At 45.6% G+C, this 22,092-nt stretch overlaps 1 protein-coding gene across 1 annotated transcript; it reads left to right on the top strand.

Moving 5' to 3' along the window:
- The first annotated feature begins 568 nt into the window (after window positions 1–568).
- LOC138671856 (olfactory receptor 52N2-like) lies at window positions 569–1,510 on the top strand. The gene has a single exon (XM_069759986.1). The coding sequence runs from the start codon at window positions 569–571 to the stop codon at window positions 1,508–1,510; it is 942 nt and encodes a 313-aa protein (XP_069616087.1).
- The last annotated feature ends 20,582 nt before the right edge of the window (window positions 1,511–22,092 follow it).

Raw genomic sequence — 22,092 nt, 5'->3', positions numbered from 1 at the left:
ACACCGGAGCTCCTGCAACCCTCAACCTATTGTCTCCTTCCCCACCATACTGTAGAATGTAAGCCCACAAGGGCAGGGTCCTCGCCCCTCTGTATCAGTCTGTCATTGTTAGTTTACTGTAAGTGATATCTGTAATTTATATGTAACCCCTTCTCATGTACAGCACCATGGAATCAATGGTGCTATATAAATAAATAATAATAATAATAATAATATTCGTGTAATGTCTCCCCCCTCACACATACGGGGTTATTACCTCATATATATGGGATTATTACCTCACATATACGGGATTGTTACCTCACACAGGTAATATACCCCACTAATAACACGCTATTGTCCCCCTATGTGCGCGTAGACTTAGTAAATTAATGTCCATTAGTTCTCATCCTACCAGCGGTCGGAGGAGAACTCAGAGTAATGGCTGTCCTTGTCAATGGTACAATATTGAGCTCTGAAAGTTTTATAAGAAAAGCTTGTTAGATGAGGAAAACAATATTTTTTACTTGATAGATTATAATCTTCCTCCTGCTGTTTACTCAGATGATTACCATCCTGTGACTGAATCATGGCGTCCATCAACATGTCCAGCACTTACACAAGTGTTTTTATCCTGCAGGGGATCCCGGGCTTCGAGTCTTCTCATGTGCTGATTTCCATCCCCCTCTTTGTCATGTACATTTTGTCTCTATGGGGGAACCTTCTGATGGTGACCCTCATCACGATGGAGCCACGGCTCCACAGTCCCATGTATTACTTCCTCTATAGCTTGTTCCTCACGGACATTATCCTGTCACACACTATTCTTCTCAAAATGTTCTTTATCTTCTGGCTGAATGACAATGAGATCACCTTTATCTCCTGCTTTACCCAGATGTTCTTCATCCATTGCTTTTCTTCCATGGAGTCCGGAATCCTCCTGGCCATGGCCTTTGATAGATACATCGCTATCTGTAATCCTCTTCATTACGTAAGTACGTTAACCAACACATTAATAGTGAAGATAGTACTAGCCCTGGTGATACGAAGCACCCTCATAGTGATTCCATGTTCTTGGATGGCAAGCAGACTCCCATACTGCATGAGCCACCAAATTCCTCACTCTTTCTGTGACCACATGGCGGTTGTGAAGTTGGCCTGTACCGACACCACCATCAACAGTGCCTATGGCTTGACCGTGGTCTTGATGGTTATTGTATTTGACATATCATGCATTGTCGTATCCTATGCTTTGATATTGAGGGCGGTTTTGAGACTTTCCACCAGGAGCGCCAAGAATAAAGCCTTTGGAACATGTTCGTCCCATATTTCCATCATTGTCCTGCTCTACACCCTGGGACTGTTTTCCATCGTGACTTATAGAATAGGTCATATAGCTCCATACATCCATGTGATCCTGTCCAACCTCTTCTTACTGATGCCATCGACCTTAAACCCCATCATCTATGGTGTGAAGACCCAGGAGATCCGCACTGCAGCTTTTCATCTGTTCACTCATGTTCCCTCTTAGTATTTTATCACATACATGGAAGACTGGGATTGTTTATGTTTTTGCCTTTTGAAGATTATAACTTTCCAAAACTTTTTTCGCCCTGCTTGTGTAAGGCCTTGGCTTTGTGAGACTAGCTTTTCTTCTTTTGGTTGCATTTTTATATATAAAATAAATTTCAGTGAGTATGGTAATTCATATTTTGATGAAAACTGAAAAAAAAACGATTCTTCACTTGAAATTTTGTCATCGATGTATAGATTTATGATGTAGGTTGTCATGGTTCCAGAGGTGACAAATAATTGGGTAATTATTGTCTTTTTTGTAACCCACCTTATAAGAAAATGTATTAAATGTAATAATATTGTGCTTTTGTGCTTGATGTTTCGTTTTCTTTAAACATTAAATTTAGTGCTTTTTTATTTTGTTTTTAATAATATTATGAGAGTTTTACTAATGATTTTAGTTAATAAAACACGTAGACCGGTATATATTATACGTATGAAGCATATACAAGTGCATTAGCCTGTGTGAAAAATAGTGTTGGGAAAGCGTACTCCTCTTACAAATGTTATTGCCGAGCAGTTGGGCCGGACCACCACCACTATTGTTTTTTCGCGTTCCTTTGTTAAATTGTGTGCACATAAAATGCTAATTTTTTTGCAATGTGTGTGTTAGGGGTCGAGCTCCTGCCTCTGCACAGGGGAAATCTTGGGCCATCTCCGCTGCGGTCTCCCATTCTTTTCCTGCCGCAGTGGAGCCTGGTTAGCAGAGACGTCGGTCCCAGCGTCTCGCTCGGTCTGACTCTGTACAAAGAGTTACTGCTGCTTTTCCTGCTTCTGCCATTGAAGTCAGTGCTGGGCAGCGGCAATCAGATGCTTCTAGGACTAAGTCCTGCTTTTCTCGTTCTGAGCGTGCCCAGAGTAAGATCTCTCAGTGGAGATTGAGGGTCACATGGCCAGATACTGCAGCTAAATCCATTGGTCTTTCAGGAAGGTCCTGTAGGTGCTCAGGCTCTGTAGCAGCCTCTCATTGGTCCTTCTAGGAAGGTCCTGTACTTGCTGCAACTATTTAAGGCTCGCATGGCCGCACGGCCATGCGCTAGTATCTTTCTAAGTTATGTGCTTTGCGCCTGTGTGGTCATGTAAGATTGTGTTCAGGGATCCGGCTGAAATAAGCCCCTAGAATGCTGGCACCTCCGGCGAGGAGTTTTGTGTGCATGCATGACCACTGACTGCTCTCTGTTGGGTAGTTAGCCTGTGCCTCTGTGAAGTCTAACAGGGCGCAGTGCTTTGCTTTCACAGCTACTCTGTGAAATAACAGAGCTAGTTCATACCGCCATATAGTGCCGCCATTGCTAGCAGCAGGTTCTCCTGCACGGTGGACCCCGGGCTGCGAACGCATCAATTACAATGAAACATCTATATTTACTCGGTGCGTTCCGCTAGCTCTAACAGTGTGTGTGTGTGACGGAGCCATGCATTTTTGACATACAGAAAGGTTGCCAGTGGCCTTGGATAGTATTCCTGGCAGGCGCGGGCTGGGCTGGGTGGCAGAAATGCATATGCCCCCCGGGCCGGTGTCTAAGCAGCTGCACAGGGCCGCTGGAGGACTGGCAGTGACTAATACATAGCGTGCGCGGTGGTGTCATCCCGCCAGCAGCCCTGACATGCAAGCTGCAGGGGTATGTGATGAGCAAGCTCCTATGCACCACTGCCACTCTGAGGGAGAGAGCCAGCAGCCAAGATGAAAGGTCAGAATACCGGCCTGTGTGTGCATGGAGCTCCGGCTTCTCCTGCTCTTATCTGCTATCCCGGCAGAGAAGGAGAGACGGGGGAGGTGCCGGGACAGTGCAGAGCTGTGAGCAGGAGAAACTGAAGAGCTGCACATGGACATCAGCCGCCCCTGCACCACAGAGGAGAGTGTCTGTGTGTGTATGAGGAGAGTGTGTGTGTGTGAGCTGCGTGCATATGTGTGAGCTGCGTGCATATGTGTGAGCTGCGTGTGTGAGCTGTGTGCGTGTGTGAGCTGCGTGCGTGTGTGAGCTGCGTGCGTGTGTGAGCTGCGTGCGTGTGTGAGCTGCGTGCGTGTGTGAGCTGCGTGCGTGTGTGAGCTGCGTGCGTGTGTGAGCTGCGTGCGTGTGTGAGCTGCGTGTGTGTGTGTGAGCTGCGTGCGTGTGAGCTGCGTGTGTGAGCTGTGTGCGTGTGTGAGCTGCGTGCGTGTGTGAGCTGCGTGCGTGTGTGAGCTGCGTGCGTGTGTGAGCTGTGTGCGTGTGTGTGTGAGCTGCGTGCGCGTGAGCTGCCTGTGCGTGCGTGTGAACTGCATGCGTGTGCGTGTGAGCTGCGTGCGTGTGAGCTGCGTGCATGTCATACAGTGGGGCTGTGCGTGTGTGCATGTCATTATACAGTGGGGCTGTGCGTGTGTGTGTGTCATTGTACAGTGAGGCCGTGGGTGTGCCTGTCATTATAAAGTGGGGCCGTGCGTGTGCCTGTCATTATACAGTGGGGCTGTGCGTGTGCCTGTGTCATTATACAGTGGGGCTGTGCGTGTGCCTGTGTCAGTATACAGTGGGGCTGTGCGTGTGCCTGTGTCATTATACAGTGTGGCTGTGCATGTGCCTGTGTCATTATACAGTGGGGCTGTGCGTGTGTCATTATACAGTGGGGCGGTGCGTGTGCGTGTGTCATTATACAGTGAGGCTGTGCGTGTGTGTGTCATTGTACAGTGGGGCTGTGCATGTGTGTGTCATTGTACAGTGGGGCTGTACATGTGCATTATACAGTGGGGCTGTGCATGTGTGTGTGGGCTGCGTGTGTGTGTGAGCTGCGTGTGTGTGTGTGAGCTGCGTGTGTGTGTGTGAGCTGCGTGTGTGTGTGAGCTGCGTGTGTGTGTGAGCTGCGTGTGTGTGTGAGCTGCGTGTGTGTGTGAGCTGCGTGTGTGTGTGAGCTGCGTGTGTGTGTGAGCTGCGTGCTTGTGTGAGCTGCGTGCGTGTGTGTGTCATTATACAGTGGGGCCGTGCGTGTGCCTGTCATTATACAGTGGGGCCGTGCGGGTGCCTGTCATTATAGTCGGGCTGTGCGTGTGCCTGTCATTATACAGTGGGGCTGTGCATGTGCCTATCATTATACAGTGGGGCCGTGCAGGTGCCTGTCATTATACGGTGGGGCTGTGCGTGTGCCTGTCATTATACAGTGGGGCTGTGCATGTGCCTGTCATTATACAGTGGGGCTGTGTATGTGTGTGTGTGTCATTATACAGTGGGGCTGTGTATGTGTGTGTGTCATTATACAGTGGGGCTGTGCGTTTGTATGTGTGTGTCATTATACAGTGGGGCAGTGCGTTTGTGTGTGTGTCATTATACAGTGGGGCTGTGTGTGTGTGTGTCATTATACAGTGGGGCTGTACATGTGCGTCATACAGTGGGGGTGTGTGGGTATGTCATTATACAGTGGAGCTGCGTGCGTGTGTGAGCTGCGTGCGTGTGTGTGTCATTATACAGTGGGGCTGTGCGTGTGCCTGTCATTATACAGTGGGGCTGTGCGTGTGCCTGTGTCATTATACAGTGTGGCTGTGCATGTGCCTGTGTCATTATACAGTGGGGCTGTGCGTGTGTCATTATACAGTGGGGCGGTGCGTGTGCGTGTGTCATTATACAGTGGGGCTGTGCGTGTGTGTGTCATTGTACAGTGGGGCTGTACATGTGCATTATACAGTGGGGCTGTGCATGTGTGTGTGGGCTGCGTGTGTGTGAGCTGCGTGTGTGTGAGAGCTGCGTGCTTGTGTGAGCTGCGTGCGTTTGTGAGCTGCGTGCGTGTGTGTGTCATTATACAGTGGGGCCGTGCGTGTGCCTGTCATTATACAGTGGGGCCGTGCGGGTGCCTGTCATTATAGTCGGGCTGTGCGTGTGCCTGTCATTATACAGTGGGGCTGTGCAGGTGCCTATCATTATACAGTGGGGCCGTGCAGGTGCCTGTCATTATACAGTGGGGCCGTGCAGGTGCCTGTCATTATACGGTGGGGCTGTGCGTGTGCCTGTCATTATACAGTGGGGCTGTGCATGTGCCTGTCATTATACAGTGGGGCTGTGTATGTGTGTGTGTGTCATTATACAGTGGGGCTGTGTATGTGTGTGTGTCATTATACAGTGGGGCTGTGCGTTTGTATGTGTGTGTCATTATACAGTGGGGCAGTGCGTTTGTGTGTGTGTCATTATACAGTGGGGCTGTGTGTGTGTGTGTCATTATACAGTGGGGCTGTACATGTGCGTCATACAGTGGGGGTGTGTGGGTATGTCATTATACAGTGGAGCTGCGTGCGTGTGTGAGCTGCGTGCGTGTGTGTGTCATTATACAGTGGGGCTGTGCGTGTGCCTGTCATTATACAGTGGGGCTGTGCGTGTGCCTGTGTCATTATACAGTGTGGCTGTGCATGTGCCTGTGTCATTATACAGTGGGGCTGTGCGTGTGTCATTATACAGTGGGGCGGTGCGTGTGCGTGTGTCATTATACAGTGGGGCTGTGCGTGTGTGTGTCATTGTACAGTGGGGCTGTACATGTGCATTATACAGTGGGGCTGTGCATGTGTGTGTGGGCTGCGTGTGTGTGAGCTGCGTGTGTGTGAGAGCTGCGTGCTTGTGTGAGCTGCGTGCGTTTGTGAGCTGCGTGCGTGTGTGTGTCATTATACAGTGGGGCCGTGCGTGTGCCTGTCATTATACAGTGGGGCCGTGCGGGTGCCTGTCATTATAGTCGGGCTGTGCGTGTGCCTGTCATTATACAGTGGGGCTGTGCAGGTGCCTATCATTATACAGTGGGGCCGTGCAGGTGCCTGTCATTATACAGTGGGGCTGTGCAGGTGCCTGTCATTATACAGTGGGGCTGTGCGTGTGCCTGTCATTATACAGTGGGGCTGTGCATGTGCCTATCATTATACAGTGGGGCCGTGTGTGTGTGTGTCATTATACAGTGGGGCTGTGCATGTGCCTATCATTATACAGTGGGGCTGTGCGTTTGTATGTGTGTGTCATTATACAGTGGGGCAGTGCGTTTGTGTGTGTGTCATTATACAGTGGGGCTGTGTGTGTGTGTGTGTGTCATTATACAGTGGGGCTGTACATGTGCGTCATACAGTGGGGGTGTGTGGGTATGTCATTATACAGTGGGGCTGTGTGTTTGAGCTGCGTGCGTGTGAGCTGCGTGCGTGTGTGAGCTGCGTGCGTGTGTGTGTCATTATACAGTGGGGCTGTGCGTGTGCCTGTCATTATACAGTGGGGCTGTGTGTGTGTCTTTATACAGTGGGGCTGTGCGTGTGTGTGTGTCTTTATACAGTGGGTCTGTGCGTGTGTGTGTCTTTATACAGTGGGGCTGTACGTGTGTGTCATTATACAGTGGGCCTGTGTGTGTGTCTCATTATACAATGGGGCTGTGCATGTGTGTGTCATTATACAGTGGGGCTGTACATGTGCGTCATACAGTGGGGCTGTGTGGGTATGTCATTATACAGTGGGGCTGTGCGTGTGTGTGTGAGCTGCGTGCGTGTGTGAGCTGCGTGCGTGTGTGAGCTGCGTGCGTGTGTGAGTCATTATACAGTGGGGTCATGCGTGCGTGTGCCTGTCATTATACAGTGGGGCTGTGCGTGTGTGTGTGTCATTATACAGTGGGGTTGTACGTGTGTGTCATACAGTGGGGCTGCGCATGTGTGTCATTATACAGTGGGGCTGTGCGTGTGTGTCATTATACAGTGAGGTGGTGAGTGTGTGTCATTATACCGTGGGGCCGTGCGTGTGTGTGTCATTATACAGTGGGGCCGTGCGTGTGCCTGTCAATATACAGTGGGGCTGTGCGTGTGCCTCTCATTATACAGTGGGGCTGTGTATGTGTGTGTGTGTGTCATTATACAGTGGGGCTGTGCGTGTGTGTCATTATACAGTGGGGTTGTGCGTGTGTGTCATTATACAGTGGGGTTGTGTGTGTCATTATACAGTGGGGCTGTGCGTGTGCCTGTCATTATACAGTGGGGCTGTGAGTGTGCGTGTCATTATACAGTGGGACTGTGCGTGTGTGTGTCATTATACAGTGGGGCTGTGTGTGTGTCATTATACAGTGGGGCTGTGAGTGTGCGTGTCATTATACAGTGGGACTGTGCGTGTGTGTGTCATTATACAGTGGGACTGTGTGTGTGTCATTATACAGTGGGGCTGTGCGTGTGTGTGTCAACAGTGTCATTATACAGTGGGGCTGTGCGTGTGTGTGTCTGTCATTGGTGCATTCACTCTGTCATTCTTTGGACTGCAGACTTGGGCTTCTCACATTGCTGGCAGTGCTGTGGTCATTTGGTGGGTGTGTGGCTGTAAGTTTGTGATTTGCATATATGCGGTCACAGGACGACTAGACTTGCATGGCCTAATGCAACTGTATTGAACAAGGCCCAAAACAGTCTAGTTGAAATGTGGCTGGGAACATATATATCGCATGCTTGCAGTCATAAGACCACCTGTTGCCGGCACCAGAGAATCTTCACAGCGCACGATATGAGGATTCACACATAGTGTCTGTAGACATGTAGCATAAGATCCGACAACCCCTTTAAGGATGAGCCATTACTCATGGGCCACTGCTGTGTGCTTGCCCCCCAGGCCAAAATTTGCCAGTCAGCCCCTGATTCCTGGTCAGTAAGTCGGTGGTCCTGGATGAGGGAATATGTGAATAAAGCTGCATTCACATAATCTGTCAGTTTGTAAGGATAACAAGTATTGACCCATCTCGTTTATGATAATTGTGTACTGTGAATGGGTTGAGCGACTGAATGATGTGTCCCAAAAACTCTAATATATCGTGTATGAAATCGTTTTAGCGAGCAAAAAAAATTCTCATTCTCATTTGTCTTTCGAAAATTGCGTGACCTAAACAGAGATTGTTAGTTCGTTCAACAATTAGACAAGAAGGAGGAGAGGAAAATCCAAGTCCTAAATAGGCTTGACCATGTTCCAAGGCCATAAATGGTCCATTAGCATTTGAACAAGTAAATAATTGTGATTATTGTAATCTTTTTTATTTCACCAATTCGATTTAATTTTTTTTATACAGTATTAATGGAAATGTTCGTACAATACTTTAAGAATTCATGTATTTGAAGTAAATAGTATCACTAATGAGATCTGATCCTTGAACAGCCCTACGCTTCATATCGGTCTGTGTGAACACTGCACAATGTTTGATGTTACCATGTAGCAGACCACTATTCCAATAACATGATACTGTATATTTGATTGTCTATGATCACGCACACTGAGCTCTGCTACGTACACTAAGGGTATGTGTCCACGTTCAGGATTGCATCAGGATTTGGTCAGGATTTTCCATCAGTATTTGTAAGCCAAAACCAGGAGTGGAACAATTAGTAGAAAAGTATAATAGAAACATATGCACCACTTCTGTATTTATCACCCACTCCTGGTTTTGGCTTACAAAAACTGATGGAAAATCCTGACCAAATCCTGATGCAATCCTGAACGTGGACACATACCCTAAAGCTGAGCACAGACACACACTGTGGGCTTTTCCGACCCCCCTCTTCACTCTGCCTAGAAAGCTCTTATTCTCTCTTGGCCTGCAGACAACTCCCTCCCCCTCTGAATACAACTGTAACTTGAAACTCCAGTGTGGGACTCTGTCCCCCCACCTCCATCTCGAATGCAGAAGTGTGCAGAAAACCAGTTTGTCTGAAACCATGTGCTCTTTTGTTCATGTGCACACTTAATAGTAAGGCATAACTTGACCCCAATTAGTGACAGAGATATGGAAGTTATCTATTTGGTATGTGCATCGGCCGGGCCATCACCCAGTGCGTTCTAAAATTTCCTGTATCCTGGTATCCGAGAAGCGAATTATTGCGTACTCGCAGTGGACGTCTTAATAGGTCACGTTTGATCTCAATAGAATACTAGTCGCAAAACAAGATCAATGGTGATTCCATCGTTGCTATACGAGGTTGCATCCTGGAGCTAAGGTGGATATGAATGTTCCATAACTCTGAGTCCCTCTGAGAAAGTAGGAGTGTATTCCATAGCTCCGCCCACCCAGTGATGTCACGACCAAGGGGTATAAGACCCTGAGAGCTCAGTTTTTAAAAAAAACACGTATGGTAAAACAGAATCCTAGAAAAACACAAGAAGACCTAAAGAAACTAGGATCCCTAAAATATAACTTTTAATTGGAATAAGTTAAAAAAAAAAATATTCTATTTTCATTAAATCAGTATTTTTTGGGAATACAAGAATGTGCCTGTTAAACCCTAGAAGGTAACAATACTTAAGTGTACTGTCTTCTCCCTTTGTGCCCCCTTCAGGCTATGTGCACATGTTCAGGATTTCTTGCAGAAATTTCCTGAGCAAAGCAGGACATTTTCTGCAAGAAATCCGCACGAGTTTTTCTCGCGTTTTTGGTGCGTTTTTTTGGCGGATTTTTCCGGGGGTTCGCAATGCAATAATATAGTGGGAAATCCGCAAAATTAATGAACATGCTGCGTTTTTTTTACCGCCATGTGCACAAAAATTGCGGAATGCATTCTAAATGATGGGATGCATAATGTATGCGTTTTTTTCGCATTTTTATAGCGTTTTTATTGCGACAAAGCGTGAAAAAAACGCAAAAAATCTGCAACGTGTGCACACAGCCTTATAAATGATGTCCCAGCCTCTTCCTGCCTCTCTCCTCACAGCAGTGGGAGCCGGAGGCTGCGTCGTGCTGCTGGGCGCCTGCTGGTGAGAGATGGCTGACTCATTGGTGTCAGTGATCAGGGACAAAATCAGAAGGAAGGTGCTTCCTGGCGTACCGACATCTTGGTCAAGCAGGAAGCGCCCCCCTGCTGCTCTGCCGTCGGTTCCCGGCGGCCAACAGTTCGCTCGGCATATCTGCCCACCGGAGCATCTAAGGCTACTTTCACACATCAGATTTTTGCCATCAGCCACAATCCGTGGAATGTTGAGAAAAACGGATCCGTAGCAGATTGTGAAAAACATGCGACGGATCCGTTTTTTCGATGAATCCGACTAGCTGATCCAGGCTGCTTTCACACATCAGTTTTATGCCGTAAGGCTCAATCCGGCGAATTTTGAAAAAAAACGGAACCGGCGAATGATGCCGCCGGATATGTTTTTTTTCCATAGACTTGTATTAGCGACGGATTGCGCCTGATGGCCACATGCTTCATCTGTCGTTTGCCGGCGAAAATTGTTGATCCGGCAGGGGTAAAAAACGTACAAAGTTATGTTATTTGTCTCCGGCGAAAAACCGGACAGTGCAGGATCCAGCGGCATGCGGCGTTTGCTACAATGGACACCTATGGCGCCAGATCTGTCAAATTTTACAGAATCCGGCAACATATTCTGTTTTTTAAACTGAACATGCTCCAATTTTTTGAGGATCCAATTAGCTGGATCCGTCACATCAGTTTTTCACAATCTACGACGGATCTGTTTTTTTCAACATTCGACGGATTGTGACTGACGGCAAAAAACGGATGTGTGAAAGCAGCCTGTTTGGATCCCCCCAAAATTGGAGCATGCTCCATTTAAAAAAACCGAATCCAGCGGCAAAGGGTTCCATTGTAGCAAACGCCGGACGCCGCTGGATCCAGCGCAGTTCGGTTTGTAACTTTATATGTTTTTTCCCGCTGCTGAATCAACAATTTTTGCCGGATCCGGCAAACGATGGATGAAACGTGTGGCCATCCGGTGCAATCCGGTGCTAATACTACTACTAATAATAATATTACAAGTCTATGGGAAAAAACGGATCCGGTGGCATCATTCAACGGATCTGTTTTATTCAAAATTCGCTGGATTGAGCCTGACCGCAAAAAACTGATGTGTGAAAGCAGCCTAAGCCTTGCCCCATTACGTCATGGGGTGGGTGCTCCCGTCATTCACGTCATCGCTGGAAAACGTACCCTACTCTGCTCGACGGCTGCAACCCTCTCATGTCCTGGAGGCACCACAGCGCCGTGCGCACATCTCCTGGCCACGCCCCTTTGTCTCTTGGTTTCTGCACCCCTTCCTCCTCATAGAGGCAACGCAGAACCGCCATCTTGCAGCCCTCTGACACCTTACTCCTCCCTGCACCCCCACATCTCCTGTGCCAGCCATTATCTACAATGGGACGGCAGATTGCAGCAGTGCATCTTCTGTTGGGGAGTCTGCTTCCTCTTTGCAGTCCCCTAATGTGCAGGCTTTGCATAATACCCCTGCACCCTGTACAGTCCCTGCACAACCTGATGCAGGTAGTGCTATCCTAATAAACAGCACTGCTGCTATGCCACCCCCACCGATCCCCACACACATTTTAAACAGCTTGCAAGGGCAAATCCCACTACAACAGTTACCCACAATGCTCACTAGTGCCCTCATTTTGTCGACTTCACCTATGGACCACGTAGTGGCGAGTGCTGGCCCCCCGGCCCTGACTCCATGCCGTCATGGGCTGGGTAACCGCACCACTAGGTCCTCATCTGCATCTTACAGTCTCGATCGGCGCCGTCGCTTTGCATGCTCTCATAGCAGGTGGAGCAGGCATTCGTCGCGCCGCTCAAGATCTTCTAGACAAAGTCGCCGATCCAGATCATCTCGCTGGCGATCACCTTCCTCTTTTGATGAGTCATCTGACGGATCAAGAAGGAATTTGCGTCATAGGTCGACACGTCACTGTCGCTCCCCTGGAATGTCGACAGTTCCTGATCATTCTCAGGACGTGGTTGTTCCTGTGCAGGTTGCTCCAGCTCCTCCCGTTCAGTCAGTTAAAGCATGGTATTGGTGAATACCAGTATGCAGGGGCTTGGGGGGAGGGTGTGGGTTTGCTTCCAGCCTTAAAAGCGATATTGAGTCAGGCTAATTTCCCACCTAGATCCTAGTTAACCCCCATGCGTTAAACAAAACTCCTAAATTAGATACCCCAGCTCAGTTCAGCATCCATAAAGATGCGTTTTTCTTCATCATATCCCCTCTTGGGTCTCACTTGGATGATGAGACTGTTAACAAAATTTAGGCTAATGATTATGTTGATATTTGGGCCCTCTTGTCTCCTCGAGAGAGAACGATGCCCCGTGGATAGACCATTTGAACGTAAACCAAAAGTCGTAAAAACGATTAATTGGTTACAGGCGATGTTCGTTATGGGCTGGGTCATGGGCCCAAAGCACCCAGACAGCTGCTCTGAGATGTTCATATATATGGACACCATTTATAATTCGTATAAGACCCATGGGGGTTATGATGCAAAATTCAGGAGGCGTTTAGCCCTACAACCTCATCTGGGTTGGGGAGTGAAAGCCACGGATACATGGATCCGACTTATGTTGGCCCAAAAAGTTTCACCCACCTTTCATACGGCAGCCTCTGCCCATACCTCCAGAGCAGGGTCAGTGGCCTTCTGCAGACCCGGCTTCTGTTGGCTGTTTAATGAAGGGCACTGTCTTTTTTTTCGGATTATGCAAATACAAACATGAGTGTTCGGCCTGTGGAGGCCCTTATGCCGCAATCAAATGCCATCGTCCCTCCTCGAAATTGCCCACAAAATCCAACAACCATTCATAGTAACATAGTAACATAGTAACATAGTTAGTAAGGCCGAAAAAAGACATTTGTCCATCCAGTTCAGCCTATATTCTATCATAATAAATACCCAGATCTACGTCCTTCTACAGAACCTAATAATTGTATGATACAATATTGTTCTGCTCCAGGAAGACATCCAGGCCTCTCTTGAACCCCTCGACTGAGTTCGCCATCACCACCTCCTCAGGCAAGCAATTCCAGATTCTCACTGCCCTAACAGTAAAGAATCCTCTTCTATGTTGGTGGAAAAACCTTCTCTCCTCCAGACGCAAAGAATGCCCCCTTGTGCCCGTCACCTTCCTTGGTATAAACAGATCCTCAGCGAGATATTTGTATTGTCCCCTTATATACTTATACATGGTTATTAGATCGCCCCTCAGTCGTCTTTTTTCTAGACTAAATAATCCTAATTTCGCTAATCTATCTGGGTATTGTAGTTCTCCCATCCCCTTTATTAATTTTGTTGCCCTCCTTTGTACTCTCTCTAGTTCCATTATATCCTTCCTGAGCACCGGTGCCCAAAACTGGACACAGTACTCCATGTGCGGTCTAACTAGGGATTTGTACAGAGGCAGTATAATGCTCTCATCATGTGTATCCAGACCTCTTTTAATGCACCCCATGATCCTGTTTGCCTTGGCAGCTGCTGCCTGGCACTGGCTGCTCCAGGTAAGTTTATCATTAACTAGGATCCCCAAGTCCTTCTCCCTGTCAGATTTACCCAGTGGTTTCCCGTTCAGTGTGTAATGGTGATATTGATTCCTTCTTCCCATGTGTATAACCTTACATTTATCATTGTTAAACCTCATCTGCCACCTTTCAGCCCAAGTTTCCAACTTATCCAGATCCATCTGTAGCAGAATACTATCTTCTCTTGTATTAACTGCTTTACATAGTTTTGTATCATCTGCAAATATCGATATTTTACTGTGTAAACCTTCTACCAGATCATTAATGAATATGTTGAAGAGAACAGGTCCCAATACTGACCCCTGCGGTACCCCACTGGTCACAGCGACCCAGTTAGAGACTATACCATTTATAACCACCCTCTGCTTTCTATCACTAAGCCAGTTACTAACCCATTTACACACATTTTCCCCCAGACCAAGCATTCTCATTTTGTGTACCAACCTCTTGTGCGGCACGGTATCAAACGCTTTGGAAAAATCGAGATATACCACGTCCAATGACTCACCGTGGTCCAGTCTATAGCTTACCTCTTCATAAAAACTGATTAGATTGGTGACAGGAGCGATTTCTCATAAACCCATGCTGATATGGAGTTAAACAGTTATTCTCATTGAGATAATCCAGAATAACATCCCTCAGAAACCCTTCAAATATTTTACCAACAATAGAGGTTAGACTTACTGGCCTATAATTTCCAGGTTCACTTTTAGAGCCCTTTTTGAATATTGGCACCACATTTGCTATGCGCCAGTCCTGCGGAACAGACCCTGTCGCTATAGAGTCACTAAAAATAAGAAATAATGGTTTATCTATTACATTACTTAGTTCTCTTAGTACTCGTGGGTGTATGCCATCCGGACCCGGAGATTTATCTATTTTAATCTTATTTAGCCGGTTTCGCACCTCTTCTTGGGTTAGATTGGTGACCCTTAATATAGGGTTTTCATTGTTTCTTGGGATTTCACCTAGCATTTCATTTTCCACCGTGAATACCTAAGGACCCCAGTCAGCGTAATCTTGAAGTGGCCTTGGCTCAACCTCTACCTCAATAAGGAAAGGGAAGCTCAGTTGTGTTTTGGTTTCAGTTACAGTTTTTTCATCTCCTTTTCTTTCACTAGACAGTAGACAGTCATCTTTTCCCACAAACTTAAAATGGTGTGTGATTTTCCGCAAATTCTTACAGATAAGGTTCAGAAAGAAGTCTCCCTAGGCAGAATAAAAGGTCCATTCCCGACCTCACCGTTTTACAATTTGCACTTCTCCCCGTTGGAAATTGTTCACAAAAAAGAGCCTGGCAAGTTTTGTCTCATTCAACACCTCTCCTACCCCAAAGGTTAGTCAGTAAACAACGGTATTTCAGAAAGCGACATGTCGGTCACATACCTTTCCTTTCATTGGGCTATCATGTTGATCAGGGATGCTGGCACAGGGGCTTTAATGGTGAAATCAGACATTGGGTCTGCTTTTGGTCTTTTGCCAGTTCATCTAGATTGTCATCATCTGTTGGGTTGCTTTGTAGACGGTTCTTATTATTACGACACATGCTTGCCTATGGGTTTCTCTATTTCTTCCTATTATTTCAAATTATTCAGTATTTCCTAGAGTGGGTAGTCAAGTATGAGACCATTTCCCAAGCGATTACCCATTATCTCAATGATTTTTTGTTTGTGGGTCCAAAGGACTCCAGGTCCTGCCAGATTTTGTTAAACACTTTCCGTTTTTTCATGTCACACTTCGGTGTTCCTGTATCCGAAGAAAAAACTTTTGGTCCTTCCACCATCCTACCCTTTTTAGGGTTTGAGATCGATTCCTCGGCAATGTTTTTTTGGCTTCCTTATGACAAAATTTCAAAACTGCTGTCATTGATTGAAGGTTTTTGCTCCGTCTGAAAAGTAACTCCAAGACAGATGCAGTCATTGTTGGGTCTTCTCACATTTGCATGTCATGTAATGCCCATGGGAAGAATTTTTTTCCAGACGGCTGTCTTTGTTAACCAGAGATATCAAGCTTCCCCATCATAAAATTTGCATAAAACCATCTTTGCAAGCTGATTTGCTGGTCTGGAAAGAGTGCCTCTTGTCCTACAATAGTCGCACATGTTTTCAGTCTCTGGAAGTGACTAATGAGGATCTCTCCATATTTCCCTATGCTGAAGGGGTCTTCGGGTTTTGGTGTTATTTTTGGGATCAATAGTGTGCAGAACATTGGCCGGAGTCCTGGATCTCCTCAGGCTGGGTAAAAACTCTCACTTTGTTAGAGTTATTCCCCATTGTCACGGCTTTTGCCATCTGGGGTTCCTCTCTTCGGGATAGGCGAATTTGTTTTTGGACCGATAACATGAGCGTGGTACACTGCATAAATCAACTGGCATACTCTTCCCCCCTGTCATCAAGTTGCTTAGGTTTTTGGTTTTACAATGTTTGAATTTTAACATCTGGTTTAGATCTTGACACATCCCAGGCACTAACAATGCAATCGCTGGCTCTCTTTCTCGCTTTGATTGGCAGAAATATCAGGACTGTCTACCCACGGCCAAACTGGAGGGGCACCCATGCCCGTCCCTCATGTGGCAAGTGGTGGAGAACTTTTAATGGACCTGGTGAGATCCTCGGTTGCCCCGTCTACATGGCGTTCTTACGGTAAGGCGTGGAGGGAGTGGTATAGTTTAATGTGGGGACAGACCGATTTTGTCCTCCCAGGACACTCGTTTGGAAGTCACCATTGATTACCTACTTCACCTTCGATCTATGGGGTATCTGAGGCTGTTGCTCAGAACCATATATCTGGTTTGGCTTTTTATTTCCACCTTTTTGGTTGTACAGATGTTACCAAGTTTTTTATTATCCGTCAGGCTATCAAAAGTTGGAGGAGGGGGCACATTCGTCAAGAGAACACATGGCCAATTTCTTTCAATTTTCTTACCTGTTTTGTTAACGTCACCCCCATCATCTGTTCATCTCCTTTCGAATCTGCTTTTTTATCTGCCACTTTTGGTTTTGTATTTTTTGGTGCTTTACGTATCAGTGAGTTAGTTCCTGCATCAAAGCATACTTTGGGTGGTTTTCGGCATGATGACGTCTCCGACTGTGACGGAGGTCTTCGGAAAAGTATTAGTAAATCCAAGACTGACCCATTGGGTCTGGGTCCCTGGGTATATCTTTTTTCATTTTCTTGACCTATGTGTCCTTTAAATTTAGTTCACAATTATTTAGCAGTTTGCCGTTCTGGTGATGTTTTTTTCTCCCATGAGGATGGTTCCCCCCTAACGGTATTTCATTTCGTAAATCCTGACTTCGCCTGGGCTTCCCTCCTAGCGAGTTTGGTACCCACTCATTCAGGGTTAGCATGGCTACAGAAGCAGCCCGGGCTGGTTTGTCTAACTCTGAAATTCAGCGTACTGGTAGATGACGTTCCTCTTGTTTTTTAAGGTATATCAGTCCAGATGTATTACTCCATTAACTTCAGTGTTTGTTTTTTCAGGAGATGCGAACAAAACCCATTGTGTGGATTCTTGGGCATTCATACTTTTCTGGGCGTCACAAAGGGCAGAGCGTCGGCTGGGTGGAAGAGGCCTTGGTTTTCATGGCATTGATGTCTTTTGTAGAGGAATCAGGCGGTTGACCTGGTCTTAGGTTCTCCCTGAAGTTGTGTGTATATAGTTCGGCCGCTTTCTCTCCTGTAATTTTGGGTGTCCATGCGAACGGAAATGATCTCTGCTCTTTCCACCTAGCCGAACTCCTCACTATGATGCGTTTGCATTTTGATAAATTTCATGGCTTCTTCTCAGATCTAACCCTGGTTATTTCCTGCGTTGCATGGCAAGGTGCGAGAGATGCGGTGGCTGTAGCGATAGAATATACTGTATATTGATTTTTTTTTTTTTTTAATATTTTTACAATTATTTAAATTTTTTTTTTTACTTTTTTCTAACTTTTTTACTTTGGCCCACCATGGGACTATCATTTTTTGCAGGCTGATCGCTTATATAGCATGCAGATGAAGCAGCCTCTGGGAGTTTATTTGTGCTATATAAACAGCATAAAAATCTAGCAACTAAACACTCATAGACAGGAATGGAGTTGTGGCATCAAACATATTCCAGCACCCCCACTCAACATCTACTACTCCTGTTAGTCCCATTGCAGTTCTGAAGTCCACAAACTTGGCTCTTGATAATGGCTTTGTCATACTATTGGCTATCATCTTGTCAGACTCGCAATAAACAAACTCGAGTTCACCACGTTCCGCTAAGTCACGTAAGTGGTGATGTTTTACATCAACGTGCTTAGTCCTTACACTAATCTTCTCACTGCTGGCAAGTTTAAAGCATCCTTGGTCCTTATAGATAACTGCTGGTTGAGCTGGTAGCTTGCCGAAATCTTCCAAAAGTTGTTTCAACCAAATTACTTCTTGACTTGCATAAGCAGCAGACGTATATTCTGCTTCTGTAGAAGATAATGAGACTGACGCTTGTTTTCTGCTGGACCAAGAAATTGAATTTTCTCCTAACGTGAACAAGTAACCACATGTTGATTTTCGCTCACTGAAATCTCCAGCCAAATCTGCATCCACAGAATCTCTGAGAGTGAGATCTCCTGATGCAGATATCTTAAAATTTAGCCTTTGAGTTTCTTTAAGACGTTGAAGAATTCTCTTAATTGCATTCCAGTCTCTTTGGTGTGGCTTGCTTACACGCCGGCAGAAAATTCCGACTGTGGCTGTAATATCCGGACGAGTTGTGGTTGCTATGTACAGGAGCGCTCCCACTGCTTGTCTGTAACTCTCATTGCTGGGTAGCAGATCTTCTTCTCCTTCCAACTTTAAGTAGGATGGATCCATTGGTATTGATGCATCTTTGGCTTCAGCCATTCCAAACTGGTTTAGGATTGCGGAAATTTTAGAACTTTGGTTGAGAAGAAAAGGTCTTTCTGAGGCGACCAAGGTGTTCATCCCTGTCCATGGGGTGGAACATATACGATTGTATCTGATGGCTTGGCTGTAGACAATGGAGTTTTTTATGTGTTTTGGATGGAAACTGTCCCATTTAAGGTATGTTGGACGGTCGATTGGCTTCTGATACAGGGATGTCTCTATTTTATTGTTCTGCAGCTTAATGATGGTGTCCAAAAAGTTAATTTCAGTGCAGGAGTAGTTGAGTGTCAAGTTGATGGTAGGAGAAAATTGATTAAACTGTTCATGGAACGTCTTTAGCTGCGGCTCAGACTCCATCCAGATGATTAAAATGTCATCAATGTAGCGGTAGTACGCCAGAACACATAAAAAACTCCATTGTCTACAGCCAAGCCATCAGAAACAATCGTATATGTTCCAACCCCATGGATAGGGATGAACACCTTGGTCGCCTCAGAAAGACCTTTTTGAACCAGGGCTACAATTCAAGAACAATTGAAAACCAGATTACAAGAGCCACCAGAATATCAAGGAATCGTCTGCTACATTACAAAGCTAAAGAAGAAAATAACCGGGTGCCTCTAGTAGTTACCTACAATCCAAATCTGGAGGTGCTAAGGGGAGCTGCACAGAAATTACAACCTTTACTGCAAAAAGATGCCGCTTACAATCGATTTTTACAGACCCCCCACTACTGTGTTTTAGGCAGCCCCCAAATCTAAGAAGCATCATTGTCAGAAGCTCCCTGTCCTCTCCAACAGCTGCAGGAACCTTCCCTTGCAACCAGCAAAAATGTAAAACCTGTCCATTTATAATGACCACGGACAAGATAAAGATCCCAAATTCACATCAGGACTACAAGATCCCAGGAACTTTCAGCTGCGTCACTTCTAATGTGGTGTACATAATTATGTGTACTAAATGTCCAACTGGGGGTCTGTATGTGGGGGAGACAGGGCAGAAGCTGAGAACAAGGATGAACTCTCATCGCCATACAATAAAGAGAAAAAAGAATGGATCTACCTGTGGCAATACATTTCTGTCTCCCAAATCATAACATTATGGACATGAAATTACTTGTGCTCAAAGGTAGCTTCAAATCGCAGAGAGACAGAAGAGTCTGGGAATATAAACTGATGACGACCTTTGACACTCAGTGCAGGAATGAATGTGTCGCATGGATTTATGTCTTTTTTTATCAACTAAGGAACTTGCCCCTAAGACCATGTGGGGTCATCACAACAGAGACCCTAACCACAGGACAATAAAACAATCCTTATCTAAGAATTGGACCAATATTTATGGACGTAACTGTTTATCACTCATGGTAATTCTGCTTCATGTCCCCTGTCTTATCCATGGTTTTTCCCTTTTTTTATTTCTATACTATGTTGTGCATAAATATGTGATTCTTCAGAATTTCTTTTAGTCTTTGCCTGATGAAGAGACCTGAGTAGTCTCGAAAGCTGCAATTTGTTACCATCTTTTCAGTTAGCCATTAAAAGGTATCAACCACTGAGGACTCTCAATTCTAAATATTTGTCAAGTTTCTGTGGAACTTCATCCTTACTGTGAAGCCGGTAGGCGACTGTCTATCTGGACTAGTCATCAATAAATATGAGAAAATCTCTTCTTGCTAGGAGTTTGAAGACTCATTGGACCACATACATCTGTATGTATCAGATCCAGAGGTTGTGCAGATCTAGTGGTGCTTATTTTAGGAAAGGATTTTCTGGACATTTTCCCTTTTAAGACAGCTAGTGCACTTCATCATTTGACTACACTGGTTGATTTCCATACCATTTGCAAGCTGAGCAGCTTCCTTACTGCTTCTGGGTTTCTGTGCCCAGACGTTCTTATGTAGATCTTGTCCAGCACTGTACACTCTTTCTTGGCATTTTAGCTGATAAAATTCATCTTGGGATCATTCTGCTTTGTGCTGAGGAAACTGGACAGTGGATGTAGCCATCTCCTACGTCTTGTGAAGTCATATAGTGACCATTAACTAAGATGACCTTTTCTGACTTGCTTTCATTGAGGTCGGTGAAGAAATCCTTGTTATTTGTCATATGACTGCTTGCACCAGAATGGGTCTGTACTGGCATTAAATGCAGCTTCAACACAGACAGGCTCACTCTCATAAAAATGAACACAGCTTGGATTGGCCCACGCTTTGCCACACCAGCTGATGACAGCAGCACAGAAAGTGTTTGTAATGTTCAACATTTTAATGAGGCCTGCCAGTTGTTGCCCTTCAGGAGTCTATTGATGACCCTCCTCATAATTATTGTCTGGCCTTGCACTTTCTACAAAGCCTTTATGACTGTATAAGTAGATCAACTACATTTACAAAATATTTCTGTTCAACAATTTTATATGGATTCAATGACTCATCCATACAGTTTAACATGGCTATTGTTGCATTATAGCAATATGTAAAATGTGCAAAAAGCGTAGAAAAATAGTTCATTATTAGATTACTCATCCATACAGTGTTACGCGCTTTCTGTCACAATTTTGTGATATATAACAGCAGAAAAAAGTATGTGAAAATTTTGTTTGTTTCTTCACATTTATTACCCATACACTATTCCGTGTTCTGGGGTAAATTTTAGTGATATATAACACTAAAAAGCGTACAAATTTTGCTGGGTTACATCTCTCAGCCATACAGCATAACATGTTCTTGGGTACATTTCCTTGAATTGCAACCCTCAAAAAACTACTTGGTATTATACTGCTCATTTATAGGGTATTATATCTTGTTGGGTAAATTTCATTGCTATATTATTATTTTTTATTTATTATTATTATACATTTTTATAGCGCCATTTATTCCATGGCGCTTTACATGTGAATACGGGGCAAATATAGACAAATACATTAAACATGAGCAGATAACAAGGCACACGAGTACATAAGGAGGGAGGACCCTGCCCGCGAGGGCTCACAGTCTGCAGGGGGTGGGTGAGGATACACTAGGAGAGGGAAGAGCTGGCTGTGCGGCTGTTCAGTAGGTTGAGGATCACTGCAGGCTGTAGGCTTGTCGGAAGAGATGAGTCTTCAGGTTCTTTTTGAAGGTTTCTATGGTAGGCGCAAGTCTGATGTGTTGGGGTAGAGAGTTCCAGAGTATGGGGGAAGCGCTATATAAGTCGCCCTAAGCTTGTTCTAAATTTATTGGTATAATATTGCTCCTCCATAGACTATTCCGTGGTCTGGAGGACATCTCCTTGGTATATAACCCTCAGAAGCGCATAGTCTTTATGAGTCAAGGAGACCAATACATGACGATGTGACCAGAATGTGTATGAGGCTCCTCTATGTCTAATACAGGGGGTACCCGAGTCCCTTATTTTTGGCAGTTCTGCTACTTTCATACAATTAAATTGGAATT

The sequence above is a fragment of the Ranitomeya imitator genome, chromosome 3, assembly GCF_032444005.1.
Source record: "Ranitomeya imitator isolate aRanImi1 chromosome 3, aRanImi1.pri, whole genome shotgun sequence".
Classification (NCBI taxonomy): domain Eukaryota; kingdom Metazoa; phylum Chordata; class Amphibia; order Anura; family Dendrobatidae; genus Ranitomeya; species Ranitomeya imitator.
Note: the sequence above shows the minus strand (reverse complement) of the source record. Positions and strands in the feature narration are given on the sequence as shown.